This window comes from Struthio camelus, chromosome 20 (assembly GCF_040807025.1).
Source record: "Struthio camelus isolate bStrCam1 chromosome 20, bStrCam1.hap1, whole genome shotgun sequence".
NCBI lineage: Eukaryota > Metazoa > Chordata > Aves > Struthioniformes > Struthionidae > Struthio > Struthio camelus.
In genome coordinates, this window is record NC_090961.1 from 4,114,185 (window position 1) to 4,128,542 (window position 14,358).

At 50.1% G+C, this 14,358-nt stretch overlaps 1 protein-coding gene across 2 annotated transcripts in view; it reads right to left on the reverse strand.

Annotated features, from left to right (window-relative positions):
• Window positions 1-5,987: 5,987 nt before the first annotated feature.
• The window catches only part of COL5A1 (collagen type V alpha 1 chain), a 177,191-nt gene continuing 168,820 nt past the window's right edge, over window positions 5,988-14,358 (reverse strand). The window contains exons 65-66 of one of the 2 annotated variants that reach the window (XM_009665728.2): window positions 12,475-12,708; window positions 5,988-9,205 (exon numbers count right to left, since the gene is read on the reverse strand). In XM_009665728.2, coding sequence (XP_009664023.2) covers window positions 9,059-9,205; window positions 12,475-12,708 — 381 coding nt within the window. In that variant the 3' untranslated portion in view covers window positions 5,988-9,058. The remainder of the gene's footprint in view (window positions 9,206-12,474; window positions 12,709-14,358) is intronic. The other variant, XM_009665729.2, reaches the window with a different exon arrangement.

Consider the following 14,358-nt stretch of genomic DNA (forward strand, 5'->3'; position numbering starts at 1 on the left):
TGCCATTGCTCAAGTAATGAAGCTGCACTTTTGTAGACTATAATGTCAGCGGTGCCTCCTAGTTGAGTTCAGGCCTTGGATTCAATCAGATGCCTCAGAAAGCTCTAAGGCACTGCAATTTCATGTGCCCTTGCATAATGCAAGGAAAGTCACACTGGTTAAACAGCCATGGGCAGATGTGGAGAACATCAGCCCCGGTTGGATTTGAAAGTGATTTTGCCAAGCCAAGTAGGCAATTGGTTCTCACCTGAAGGTAAAACAAAAAGAAAATAGAAAGAAAAAAAGAAAGGAAGGAAAAAAGGTCTTCTTGCAGCGACACGATGGTTTATGGATAATTATATGATAATACATTGCTTCCCATCTGCTCTTTTTGAGCTATGCAGCATGGCACAGCAGAGGGAAAAATGGAGCAAAATGGGACAGTGGAGCAGGAGACAGCAGCAGGCAGTGGGTTGGTGTCAGCTTCATCTTTCCCCATTCCTGAAGCGCCCGGATGCAGGCCAGAGCCACAGGAGATGGGCAACGGTTACTGTGCAAATTGCAGCTTTTATCCCAAAAGCCCAGCACTGGCAAGAGCCAGGGGCAGTGAGTGGTGGTGACCTGGTGAAGTTGGTGGCCAGAGCGCCAATAACTCCTGTTGCCACAACAAGCTAAAAAGGTGCTGAGTGTTTCCATCAAAGCTGTAGATGAAGGTCAAGGGTATCACCATCACTGATACATGTTGCATGCTTGCTTTTCCTGTGAAGGCTGTGGCCTTCAACTGCTGCAAGGCAGGGAACGTGACACACTGCCCAGGGCAAAATGAAGGGACATGAGAATCAGCCTGACGTGACTCATGGCTGCAACATGCTGTATTTCAGCAGAGGCCTCCTGTGCTCACACACGTGTCATCTCCCTTGTCCCTGCAGCATCCATGAAAGCAGGTGCTGTGCACTGCCTGGGCTGTGCCTGGGTGCTCCTTCCTGGACAGCAGGATGCTCTGTCCCTCTCTGGTCTAATGGACACATTCTCCAAAGCAGGTTCCTCCTGGACTTTCTGAGCAAGAAGAGCACCTCTTCAACAGGTTGCAAGAGCATTTGAATTAGTTTCGTATGAGCCTTGCGCCCCATGTTCTCAAGCACTGGTGTGGAAAAATCTTTCAATGTACATGCAAGTACCTGCATCCTTTACCACATGCCTTTTAGCATCTTACAGAAGAAGATGTGGTACTGCAAACACAGAGCAGTACTCTAAGGGTGATTAATATCTGTTTGCTTATTGAAGGGGGAATAACTATTTGCTTATTCTGGTAGTTGCAAAAAAAAAAAAAAAAAAAAAAAGTGAAGGACTTTTGAGGCATTCCAGACCTCTAAGGAAGCAGATCTCTTCTGCTCAGATCAGCTATGTAACAGACATTGCATGTCTAGTAGAGTTGCTCACTGGCAGGAAGAGCAGAGCAGAGAATTGCAGTGGCACAGTTCCTGCACAAGGTGTTAGAAGGGAGGGGTAAATTTGTCTTGCAGTGTGTTATTTTTTGCTAGAGACTCTGCAGCTTAATTTACAGGTGACAGTGAACTGCCAGGAGGCATCTCCAGCTCACTTGCTCTTTTTCATGGTAAGTCATGGAGGTTTTTTTTCCATGGGGCTTTGGGTCATATCAGCTCAGTTCATTTGATTGAGACATTAATAATAATAATGAAGGATCAAACTAGCCCTAGCTGAGCTGGATAGAAAGCAGTTGAACACTGAAAATACTCTCTTACCTTTTATGCGTGAAAACCACACTCTACCCAATACTTTACATATTCTCTTCATGCTCAAACACATTCCTCTCCCCTTCTAGTTATAGCCTCCCACTTTGCCTCGCTGTTTTTCTCTTTCTAGCAGAGCTTTAGCAGCACTAAGGCAGACCAGTGCTCAGTACAAAAAAAACCCATTCACAGTTTTTCTTCTGGATTTTTTGCCCAAACTCACCCAGACCGTTGGGAATAAATCCCCAGGATCTGGACTCTAAATTTAATCACAGGCAACACTTCTTTTTTAGCCATTTTATTTTTGCCCAGCGTGCCAGTCTCATGTAAACACAGTATTTAAGGCGCTTGGGAGGAGCATCGGTTCAGGAGATAATAATAGAGCACGGTGCGCTTCAACCAAAGCTGTCTCGTCTCGCAAAGAGCAAACGGGGTGCGACCGCCGCGTTTCCCACGCACGGCACAGATTGCGCTGTCAGCGGGACGTGCTGGAGCTGTGACTCCTTCTCCTCCCTGCCCTGCCGGGCCATATGGCCCCGTGGCAGCGCCACCATCCCTGCTTCCTACCCGGCTCCCAGGAGGAGCCGGGGCAGCAGGTAAGCGGGCAGCGCGCGCCTGGCACACGGCAGAGCACATCAGCCCCCAATGCAGGCTCTTTCCTCTGCCCAGCGCCTACTTTTATAAACCACGCGGGAACGGGTTATTTTAGGGACTGCTCCTGCTCGGCTCGCTGACACCTGCCGAGAGGCTCCAAGATGTTAGACAGGGACAGGGAGCTGACACACAAGCAGGTAGCACGAGTACTTGGGAAATGGGCCTTAAACAACAACAAAAAAACCCAACAGCAACAAAAAGATCAACTAAAGAAGGAATAATTCCTCTTCTACAGACAGCAAGCAGGTCACAGAGCAATGAATGTTTTACCCTGGAAAGCAGCCTGGAAGCAAGCCTGTACGTCCTCATCCCTGGCCGCAGCCTCCTCGTGGCTGTTGCCCCAAGGTCGGCTGTGAAACCAGGCGCCCCGGCGCTCCCAGCCCGCTCCTGCCCTGTTGCCAAAAGACTCTCTCTCATTCCTGGTCTGGTTCCCAATAAGTCCCCCAAACATGAGCTTTGTCAAACCCGAGCCGCAGCTTTGCCCTGCTCGAGCAGTCGGGCCCCAGCAGAAGAAAGCCCGGGGTGCAGGCAGCAGAAGCACAGATACCTTATCAGCCCTGCCCAACACGTGGGGCACCAAGGGCCAGGCTTGAACCCTGGCTATGCCTGGGTTTAACCCCTCTGCTCGCTCCAGAAAGCACCTGCGAGTTAACTGCCTTGTCCTAGAAGAGGTACGTCCTGGTTAAAGCAAGGAGCAGCAGCAAGAGGAGTTCCCCTGCGTTCACCCAGGTAGAAAAGGGCCGGGGGGCCTCCAGCAACTTTGACTGCAATTTTAAGGATTTTGTGGCAAGATAATCCCCATCCTCTTCCCAAGGACAAAAAAGAAAGCAAGAAGATGAAGTCCGTCTCATGCATAATAGGAGAGGGGCGGATTTTTAAAAGTCTCCAAAAAACAAAAGATTTACTTTCCTCTCAAACAAATTACCCTACAAATCCAGCTGCTTGGTCTGGCCCAAAAGCATATTTCTGGTCTCTAGTAGGGAGGAAAGGAGGGAAAACAGATAGATAGATAGATGACCCCAGTACCTTATTGTAGCTGGCATGCCAGGGCAATGGCTCTAAGCAGTGATGGTCTCAGAGGTTCAGGCTGGAAATGCCCACAGGTGATTCCCATGTCCACCCCCACTTGGCTCTGCTGCGGCCTCCTGGTTGCTCCGTTCAGCTGCCCAGGGCTTGCGTTTCATTGGATCTGACCTACCTTCTCCCCCCCCCCCCCCACAAGTTTCCATCCTTGGCCCATACACCACCTTTATTTATTTGAGCACCTCTCAACAAGATGTCATTCCTTTTGTCTCCCCGCTCTGGGACACGTTTGGATTATCTGCACACCAAGCCTTGCAGCAGCAGCCAGGGCATCGCGAATCCCAGCAGCGCCTGCTCTTCCCAGGGCGTGCTGAGGCTGCCGCCGCTGCTACGCAGCTCAGCTGCCGTCCGGTGTCTCGGGAGCGGACTGAGGAGCGACTCAGGGAAAGCTCAGGCAAAGAAAAAAGGTGAAGCAGGGTCTCAAAGCCAGCAATAGTGGGGTTTTTTGTTTGGTTGGTTGGTTTTTTTAAGCCATAGGTCTTGAAGTTGGGTGTTTAGGAGCAATAGTGCAGCCACCTCTCTTTCCATTTGACTTGGAAGCTTTTTAGTCTTTGCTACGAGCTCCTAAGCACCTCCTAGGAGCTCTGAAGTCAAATACAGCAAACTCAGAGGGTTTCTCAAATTCTTATTCTCTGGCCAACCACCAGAGAGGCTGTGGGAGCTTCATCCTTAGAGAAGCTTGAAGCTGCTCCGGGTTGATCCTCACCCCCAAGCTCTGCTCTCAGCTGGCCAAGGCCAGGTGCCTAGCACGGTGCCGCATTGAAGTGGCTGCCCTCTCCCGCTGTCCCATAGCGGCATTGACACGGATGAAACACGGGCAGCTCTCGCCGACTGCAGCCTGCAAGCGCGGGGCGAGCCGTTCTGTTGCTGCCCTGTGCTCAGCCTTAGCCCTGCAGAAGGGGCTGCCGAAAACTGTTGTGCCAAGAGTGAAGCTGAAGGGCCTGATTTTGCTCTCAGAGAACTGATTCGGGCACTGAACAGGCCTAGCAGGGCAGAGGGGGGCGAGGAAAACCTCGGACTGTGGTGCAAACCTGAAAAGTCTTGGGTCGCACTGGGTTTCGATGATCCTTCTGTTTTCTGTTGTGGATCTTCCAATAATTATCCTCCATATTTCACTTGGCAGACAAAATTCACTGCATTGTCACTCCAGCACCAAACCATGCACTCTTCATTGTATGAAAAGAGATGAAAAATATATCATGCTTTCCATGCCTGCCAGCTCCAGGTAACGTTCAATGCCTCATGCAGATCTCAGCAGGCAGACCTGAAGAGCTTTTTTCTCACGGCAGATCAAAGCCCCTTCCTGCTCATTTCAGGGGTGAAACCCCCAAGGCATTTGTGAGAAGTGTTTGCTGCAAATAGCAATGATCTACTGCAAATCACAACGGGCAAGTCAGCATGGAAGAGGTGAGCATCACCTTGAAACATCTTCAGGATCAACAGTAAATCTTGCTTCCTGGGTCTAAATAATTCAATCTATTTTTTCCCCCTAGTTGTTTCCCTCAGTTGCGGTACTTCTGCATCTAAGGGGTCCATTTGGAGGAAGATTTGGCCATAATATCCAAAGATTTCCAAGAGTACTCCTATAAGCTAATTACATACATCGAATAAAGGACTTTGCCTACTTACCCGACAATCTCCCTTAGTCCGGGCTCTGCCACTGCTGGCAGTCGAGGAGAGGAGGCAGCTGATGGGGAGCCCAGCTTGCCTTGATGGCTGCGAAGCTGGGCAGTAGCTGCGTGCGCTGAGATGGAGCGTGAGCACGTGTGTACACGCTGCACTGCAAACAAGGACACAGTTTAAGGTGCAGGCCTCTTTCTTTTCTGAACCTGCAACCCAGCAGCACCGACCAAACGATCTTTTTAAGAAGCCCGTGAGATCCAAAGCGTTGCAAACGCAGCAGTGGCAGCTGGCACTCTGCACGCAGACGCGTGCCGTTCGTTACAGCAGTTTCCGGAGGAGCCGTCACCTTCTCCCGTGGCCCAGGAGTGAAACACGAAGAAGGTAGGGAGGAGAAGGTGGGCAAGGCATCACCCGCTTCGCTCCCCCGCACACGGCAGCACCTGGGGGCTGAGACGTGCGTCTGGGGCGGGGAAGGAGCTCACCAAGAAGCGGGAGAAACGGTTTTGCTCCTTTTCCTGAATCTGTTGCTGGGTGCGAACATCCGCTCAGGCAGTGGCTGTGGCGGCTGGCAAACGCTCCTGGGTGCCGCGATGGATGGGGACAGAGATGGAGAGCTGGTGGCCACCCCATTTCCTCACCTAAACCCCAGCAGTGAATCCACCTGTCTCAAGCTTCTGTGCTGTTGAGTTCATCCGTGTTCCTCATCGAGGGAGAAAAGATCCCGGGGCCTGGAACTCAGTGTTCTCTCTCCAATAGGTCACTTTTGTTACTTTACAGCATATATTACTTTTGAGTGCTTTCGCCACTCCTCTGACGAACTCTTCATGCTCCGCTGAGCAGAGGGGTCGTGGGGAAATCACGCTGCAATCAACTTCAAGAAGACATTCACATCATGTTGGTTTAGGTGGAAACAGTAAACTTGATTTATTGAAAAAAATCTATTACATTTATTCCTTTATTACACAGGTTTAAAATATTTAAAAATAGCTCTTATGGGCATTACACTTAAATTTTATGACATGTTTATTGGACTTTGAAGAAATGTACAATATGTCATTTGACAGTATATTTTAAAAAGGGCCTTATGAACTAAAAATTTTTTCCATAGGTTTATTTTTCTTATCAACATTTGTTCAAGTCATATATATTAAGGGAGGAGGGAAATAAAATTACACAAAAAGAATGTCTGCAAATACAAGTAGTAATTTTATTGCAATATACCGTAGCTAAGTGGTCTGGGGAAATTGGAACAGTTTTGAACTTCAGTACAATTACAACACTGTGGAAGTCAACAGAGGAATTTTTTTTTTCTTAAAGCAAAGAAATAGAAGGAAAAAAAAAAGAAAAAAGCTCCCTTGATGAAAATTCATGGTAACAGAATCACATGACCTAGACGGACTCGCACGTGTGTACATACATCGAGATATGGCTTTTCTGTGGCAGAGAGGAATGCGCAACCTTTTCTGACCTTCCCACTGCTCCTGTACGAGGCTCTCGCCAAGGTGAACTAGAAGCTGAGTCCTGATATATATTATACACTTGTTTTCACTGCTTTGCTGCTGGAGTCTGCAGTGTTTAGGGTAGCACCTTTATTTTTTTCCCTAAGTGGGGAAAAAAAACAAAACAAAACAAAACAGAACACGACACGACAAGGGAGACAGATGTACCTGGCTCTCAGAGAGGGAAAAGCACCGCGCGGCCCCGCAGCGTCGCAGCCTCTGCCGCCGTCCTCGAGCACGACGGCCCTGGGAACGGCGTCGCCTCCCCGCGCTCGCCTACCGCCGCTCTCTGCTTGGGAAGGAGGGGGGGAAAAGACATCATATATAGGCTTTTATTCACAGTAAATGTGATGTCATTTCCATTACGGTGACAGATCCCCCTGGGCTCAAGCGTGCTGTAATACTCCAGGCCAAATAAAAACCCTGCAACATCTTATTTTCCAGCCGAGAGATCTAAACAAGGAAATGGCCAGGGAAAGAGGAGGGGGAAGGAGAAAAAACAAAAAAAAAAAAGAAAAAAAGAAAGGGGATGCTGGTGTCAGCAGGCTGCAATCTGAAAACGCCGCGTGAAAAAAGCCATCCCGGCAGCCGTCGTGGGAAGACAAAGAAAATTGCACGCTCCGGGCAGCCTGGCTGCGGGAGCTGCTCCGGAGGCGCTCGCAGCCGAGGCCGCGAGCGAGCCAGACAACCGGGCAGTTTCATCCTCACGTCAGTACATCGAACAAATACATAAATTAGCACCACAAACATTCAGCAACTGAGTACAATCTGGTATGATTACCACCGTATAAAATGCATGAATATTCTTTCCCAAAAAAGAAAAAAAAGCACATTTAATACTTTCTACATGGGCCATATGAGCTACCATAATACAATTAAGAAAAGCAGCAGGTCTTCTACATAGCAAATATGAAGGTGGCATGCATTTATAATCAAAGACTGTAGCAAAGGCATGCAGTCTGCATGGGAGAGTGGCTAAAGCAAAGGATGCTGGCAGACTGGTCAATGGCAGGGTATCACCAGTGTTGCATTAAAGGTATTCAAACAGATAGCACCACAAAGAGAAATGTAAAAACAAAGAGCACCTTTTTTTTTTTTCTCTCTTTTTTTACACTCTATATTAAGAGAGGACAAATGGATTTTCCCTGCCAGTCCAATCTGCCACTAGGAATGGATTTGTTTTTTTATTTTAGAAGAATGTTCGGGGGGAAGAAGGCAAGAAAAATTAATTTAAACCATGTATGTTAAGGCAAGCAAGTGTATAAAAAGGCAGAGGTTCAAACTGGATCCCGTTTTTAAATCAGGGTTTGGTAGAAACCTTGTTAAAGAGTGGCTTTATTATTATTATTACTTTGGAGCGAATCATTCCAAAAACATATCTGTGGCTCTGGGGTTGGTTCGCCACTCCTTTGGCCCCCGTCCTGCAAAGACTTGTACCTCAGCTTAACTTCAAGCACAGCGCACGAGCAGCCCCTTCCGCCGCAGGCTTTGGGTTACGAACGGGCAAGCGACGGCTGGGGCCGGGGCCGGGCCCAAAGCGGCGCAGCGGCGAGCGTACCACTCCGCGTTTCTAGGTGGATGCATGGTTGGGACGCGAGTGAGAGCTGTTGTTTCGATACAGACAGGGTCACATGCATGTTTTGAAGCCAGAAACGTTTAAACATTTAAAATAATATACAATACAAATATTTACTTACAAACATACAAAAATATAAGCACCTTTAACACATGGGAAGGAGATGCCCAGTGTGACTTTTTGCTATCAAATTCATCGGGTTAATTTTTCGTAAAAATAAAATTAGGTGATTAAATGGAGGCATTGAAAACTCTGGAAATGGCCATTACTTCTGCTTGCTAGACCTGATCCAAATCTCACAGAAGTCAACAAAAGGACTCTGATGAACTTCAGCAGGGTTTGGATTAGAGCCAGGGCTGTCATGATTTCAACGTCAAGTTGAACGCAGGAGTTTCAAGTTTTTTCCGTTTTCCTTAGAAACAAACAAACAAAAAATAACCTATAAGCAAGCGCTTGGTGTCATTTCACGGCAAGAAAAAGTCTTTGCTCTGTTTCCATTTCTGGATACCCAAGTGGAGGCGGTGGAGTCCGTTCGATGGCTGCGAGCGAGAAGCTGTGGGAGACAAGGTGCCGCGGCCGGGAGCGGGGCGCGGGGCCGGCTCGCTCTGCCACGCGTGCTGCGCTCAGGTCATGCGATTCTGCGCCCGTTGCGGGAACGCTTCTCTCGGTCGGCGATTCGGTACGTGTGGGTGCAGTGGCACAGGAGAACTCGGGCGAAACGAGGAACAAAACAAAACCAAAAAAAATAACCCATCACTGTCCAGTTTCAGAACGTGCATGTGACAAGGATTTTCTTTCTTTCTTTTTTTTTTTGTTTTTTTCTTTTTGAATTCATTAAATGGCGCAATGAGGTTACGAGGTTGCTCATTTGGAGACTAGTTTTCAGGTGGCTCTTAGCCCAAGAAGCAAGCTGGTCCCACCTCGAATCCAAATTTCTGTGACGCTTCTCCAAAGTCATTGAACATGATGTCGACTATAGGTACTTGCTCTACTTTGGGCGTGTTGATTTCCAGAATAGTCTTCTGATAGCCTTTCTTTGCCTGATGGGGAGAAGAGGGAGAAAGACAAACTCTGATGATGCCTTTGACACAGAGACATCAAGTTAGTGCTAACAAGCATCTGCTGGTCACCTGGGAACATGGAGATGATCTCGCCTAGGTGCTTTCTGAACTGATCCACAGGGACCCAGCACCCAAAGCCAGTATGTTTACCCTGCAGATTTAGCAGATATGTTTGCAAGGGTGCAACTGCACCATCCCTATGAACCAAAGGCAAGCGCGGTGGGCTGGCTGGATTGTTTGGGTCTACATGCTCCACAAAGACACACATGGCAAGGCAGGAGTCTCTGCGCTCTCGTATCAGTCATGGCTATGGAAAACCGAGGACAGCACAAAGATGGGAAAGCTCAGCTGGGATGGCAGCATGCCGTGGACAATCTTACACGGAGGGAAGGCGTAAAACAAGGAACCTGGCTTGCAGAAATAAAGACAAGTCAAACAAAACACTGGCCAGAAGGACAAAGCGTAAAGCGATTCAGCAGCAACTACAGTCACAATTAATGACCTCTGTGGGGTACGGCCGGTCCCCAGCACCCACAACTGCGGAGGGATGGCTTGCGAGCAAAACTGGAGAGAGATTACCGGCCTCAGCATGGGCTCTGGAGCAGAAAAAGCTGTTGCCATGCAGATCTAAAGGCACTAAGTGTGTCTTTTCAGCACATCTCAGAGCTGGAACAGGGGACCAGTAAAACTGTGGCTGTGGTATAGTTGTTTTGCCTCCCGGAGGACACGCATGGGTTGTTGAGCAAACGTGAGCGATGTAATTTGAATATATTAGTTTGACTAGTATCCGAGCGCTACTGAAAAAGACCGCATTTAAAGTTTGATGGAATTCACAAGGTGAGGTTGTCTTTTTATCATGCCTGGTGGCCATACAGTTACTCTCGAAATATAAATAATTATTAGAGGAGCAGAAGTACACCCAAGGGCATACAAAACTGCACAAACAAGTGAATTTATGGAGCAGCTTTTGGCTCTACCTTACCCTCTGATTCGTGAGTCTCAAAAGAATAGGCTATATCATGGCTACTGAGAAAGGGCTGTAAGATGAGGAAAAACACATCCACATAACAGCCCAAACATTAGCCCTGAAATTCCCCTGGCATTTGCTACGACAGCCTCCATCATGGCGGGAGCGCGGGTCGGACCAGGACCTCTGCAGCATCCGCCGCGTTGCTCAGCCAGGCTTCCTTTTTCAAACAGTAGGGCTCGATCCTAGATCTCCTGCGGTTCAGGGAGGAGGCCCTGCCGAAGGAGCAGGAGCGCTGCCTTCTGCAGGCGCTGGGCTCGCGAGGACGGGCTGCAGGCGGAGGGGCCTCGCTCGTGCCGCGTCCGCCCCCGAAGGAGGTGGCGAGCCCCCCTGCGCTCGCAGCCACCTGCTGCCTGCGTGCCGCCGGCACCAGGGCCCCCAGACCCTTCACCCCCTGCAATATTTTGCCTCCTTTTTACAGCCCACCCGGATACTTCTTGCACCTTCCCTAGGGGTAGCAGATGGAGGCATGCCTGGTTTGGAAATGATGCTGAGTGCTCTAAGCTGGGAGCGCCGCGCCGGCACCGAAGCAGCACACCGGGGGCCCGAGCTCGTTCAGGCTCCCCCAGGGCTCCCGCACCGCTGGTGGCTTCCACTGCAGTCCCTGCTGCTTATTTTCTTGCTACAATCTTTTCTTCGTGACATTGAGACTGGTTAACAACAGGCTGCATTACGGCTTCTCCTGAGAAACCACCGTGGCAAACAGACTCAGAGGAGGTGCCATCCTGTTTCCTTGCAAATATCCCTCATTAGAGGGAAGAGCAATATAGGGAGGGCACCTGAACAGAATCACTTAAACTGAAAGTGTTTTCATCAGACACCTCAGCCTTAAAATTTGTGCCACGTGATCTTGCAGCATCCCTGACACTTAACAAGGAAAAGGGAGGGGAAAGCTTTTTTTGTTCTGAGGGCACACTGCATTATCAAGAGACACAAAGTACTTGAGGCTAAACTTCCCCATGTGGCTTCTGAGGGTTTGCAGTAGAGGAACGAATGTCCTTTCCCTCTCTGCAATGCCATTAAGAGAGTAAGCGATTCTGATTTGATTTTCCTCGTTACTGCTACAATAAAAAACGCGTGTCTGCCAGCACAGAATCACTTTAATCTCAGATTATGTGGAGTCTCTATTTTTCAGTGCCGTGGGCTTCGATCATTGCAGTTGCAAAGGGTGAAAATTATGCACGTTTTGTAGCAGCAGCAAACTGGGACTCAAAATAAATGCAGCTGGAACTTGCCTTGCCAAATTTTCAGCTCCTGAGGGCACATTTTTTCAGAGCTCAGTCCCAGTTCAGGTACCCGACAGAGGGAAGCAGGAGCCAAGGCTGGATGCTGAGCCCCTCTGAAAGCTCTGGCTGCTGTTTAGTGGCCAAAGCGAGAGGGAGCAGCAGCCTGGCTTACGCGTGCATGGGGGGGGAGCGGGCTGGAGCTTAAACCCAGGGGGAAAAGGTAACGGGGAACAGAGGTGAAGAGACCTGCTAAAAGTCGCACGCGAATGCTGAAGCAGGGCAGGCTGCAGCTGTGACAGCTCCTCCGCTTACAGTTAGGTCTCGCTTTGGTTTGCCCTTCACCGAGGGGCCAGCGGCTCCCACGCGGAGCCCGCGCTCGCACGCTCAGGACAAGCCGAAGCGTCGCGTGGCAGCTCCGTCGCCGATCCGGAGAGTGAAGCCGCGCAGGAGCTGCGGGCTGTAACCCGTCCGGGAGCGCGGCGGCGGCAAAGCCGGCACAATCCCCCCCGAGCGCCCTCCCGGCGGCTGGCGCAGCAGCACGCCGCAGAAAACAACAGCGAGCCAAAGGCCAAACCCCTTAATGCTCTGCCCTCCAGCGTTTCCTGAAAGCGCTTAGCAAAACTATGCTCCAAGCCTGCAAACCTCCCGTAAGGCCGGGTGTCGTTGCTCGCCTCTTCCCCCCGTGAGTACACGCGGGGAGAGAAAGGATAAGGTGGACCACTCGAAAAGCAGCCACTCATTTCAAGCAGGGTCCCCCTTCCTTCACGCGGAGCCAACGAAAACCGAAGTGAAGGCTGGGTCCTAGAGGTGCTGAGGAGCTACAGCCTCCGCCGCCCCCGAGCGGAGTCACGTATCCCCGGCACGGAGCAAAGCAGGTTCTGCATCTCTCCCGGTGGCACCAAACCTCGAGGCCGCTAAATCAGTGGGTGCAGAAATTTCAGCAGCGGGGTGCTCGCAGAGGGTCCCTGCGGGCGGCCAGGGCAAGGGACACTCACCGCGCAGCCGTCGACGGCAGCTCGGATGTAAGGGTTGTTGTCGTAGGACATCTCCTCGTCGTTGGAGCCCAGGAAGCGGATGGCCTTGTCGTAGCTGTCCGTGGTGGCGTCGTGCCAGGCTACGGACTGGTAGCAGTTGTAGGTGATGTTCTGGTGGGCCGACGCGCTCAGGAGCCTCAGGAAAGTCATCTGCACTACGCCGATGGGGTTCCCGTCCGAGTCCACGTAGGAGAGCTGCAGGAAGGGGAAACACTAGGCCGTGAGGGGAGACGCGGCACGTTTGGGGAGCTCAGGGGACCGCGGCGGCTTCACCCATCCTCGTGGCCCTGGGCACGTGCTCCCACCGCACCACATTGCACAAGGCTGCTTCAGCCGCCGTGCTGCCAGGGCACGGCTACCGAGGGGCACTTCCTTCCCTTTGCTGGCTGTAGTCGCTCTGAGAGTTAAGAAAAACTAGGCTAAAGCAGGGCAAGGCAGAGAAAGGACGGGGACATTTCAATCCTGGTGAAACAGGGGTGTTGCAAAAGGGTGCAGGGCTGAACTAGGGATGTGCATCTTGACTTTAGTAAAGCAGTTACTGAGCACACTTCTCCAGCTTGTGAAGAGAGGAGAAAGCAGATTCATGTAATAGTTCAGGGCTTTATTTCCCTGCCTTGTTTGACATGACTGCCTGACCTCTGTGGTATCTTGTCCTGCACACGCTGGAGTATTTTCCCATTCATCTCTCAAGGCATCGTCTCTTAAGCAAACTTTACACCTAATCTGCAGAAATTCTCTTCCTGCTGCTAAGGGCTCTGGCTGCCGTGGTCGGGAAAGGCTGCGCTCAGCGAAAGGGAAGGGATGTTGGCTATCCTCGGAGCACGTCACGAAACGTCCAGCCACGCAGCCACCCTCGCACAGGCATCTGCTCCGTTCTGCCCACCAGACTCCCTTCTCTAATACATTTCTGCAAAACACAATTTATTGAAATCCCCTCCAACACCTTAGGATTCAGGCCTGGTGATAAGGCCGAGGAAGATGGGACTTTCGTATACCACCAAGGAAGCAAACGCTTCACGGGCCAGCGAGATTGCTTATGCAAACTAATTGTACTTGAGGCGGCATCTCCAGCCACGGCCAAGCTACAAGAGCTGCTGTTCACAACTGTGATCTCTAGACAGCTGATTTCTTTTGAAACGACTGGGAGAAAAATTCAGGTACGCAAACAGCGTAGTGTTCTTCGAGGTACCATAAAACCATCAAGCTGCGGTGCGAGCTGCAAACAGTAGAAGAGATTCATAACCAGACAATACAATCACGAGTAAAAAGGTAGTAAAAATAAATAAATATACCAACCGGTTGTCAGGATACCGTTGCACTGTCCTCCTGAGAGCTAAATATGACTGAACACGAGAAAGCCATACATGCCAGATGTAGAGAGATACCAGAGAACCACCAGGACATTGAAGGAGGGGAACACAAAATGCTGACTACTTAGCACACGCTCAGTGACACACAGCCCTGCTGGTCAGCAGGACCCAGCTCTCCAGGGGATCTCATTTCAAATTAGCATTCAGTTTGGGAGGCTGACTGCTTTTTAAGGGCAGCTGCTGCTCTTTCTTCCGCAAATTGCATAAGGTCCTTTCCCCAGTTTTGAAACCCCAGCCAATGGGAACCGGTTGTGCACACAAGGCTTGCTCGTGGAAACACAGTTTTGCAAAAATCAATCTTTTTTCTGTGTGATAGTATTTGCTCTTGACAGATGCCATACGGCAATGAACGATAACAGAACCGGGGGGAAGGCCTTGTTAGGGCTAGTGGGAGTTATGTGCACACATGTGTAACACAAGAGGAAAGCAGAGTCCTCAAGAAAGCATCTCTAACCCTTTTATCCCTCTAAATGCA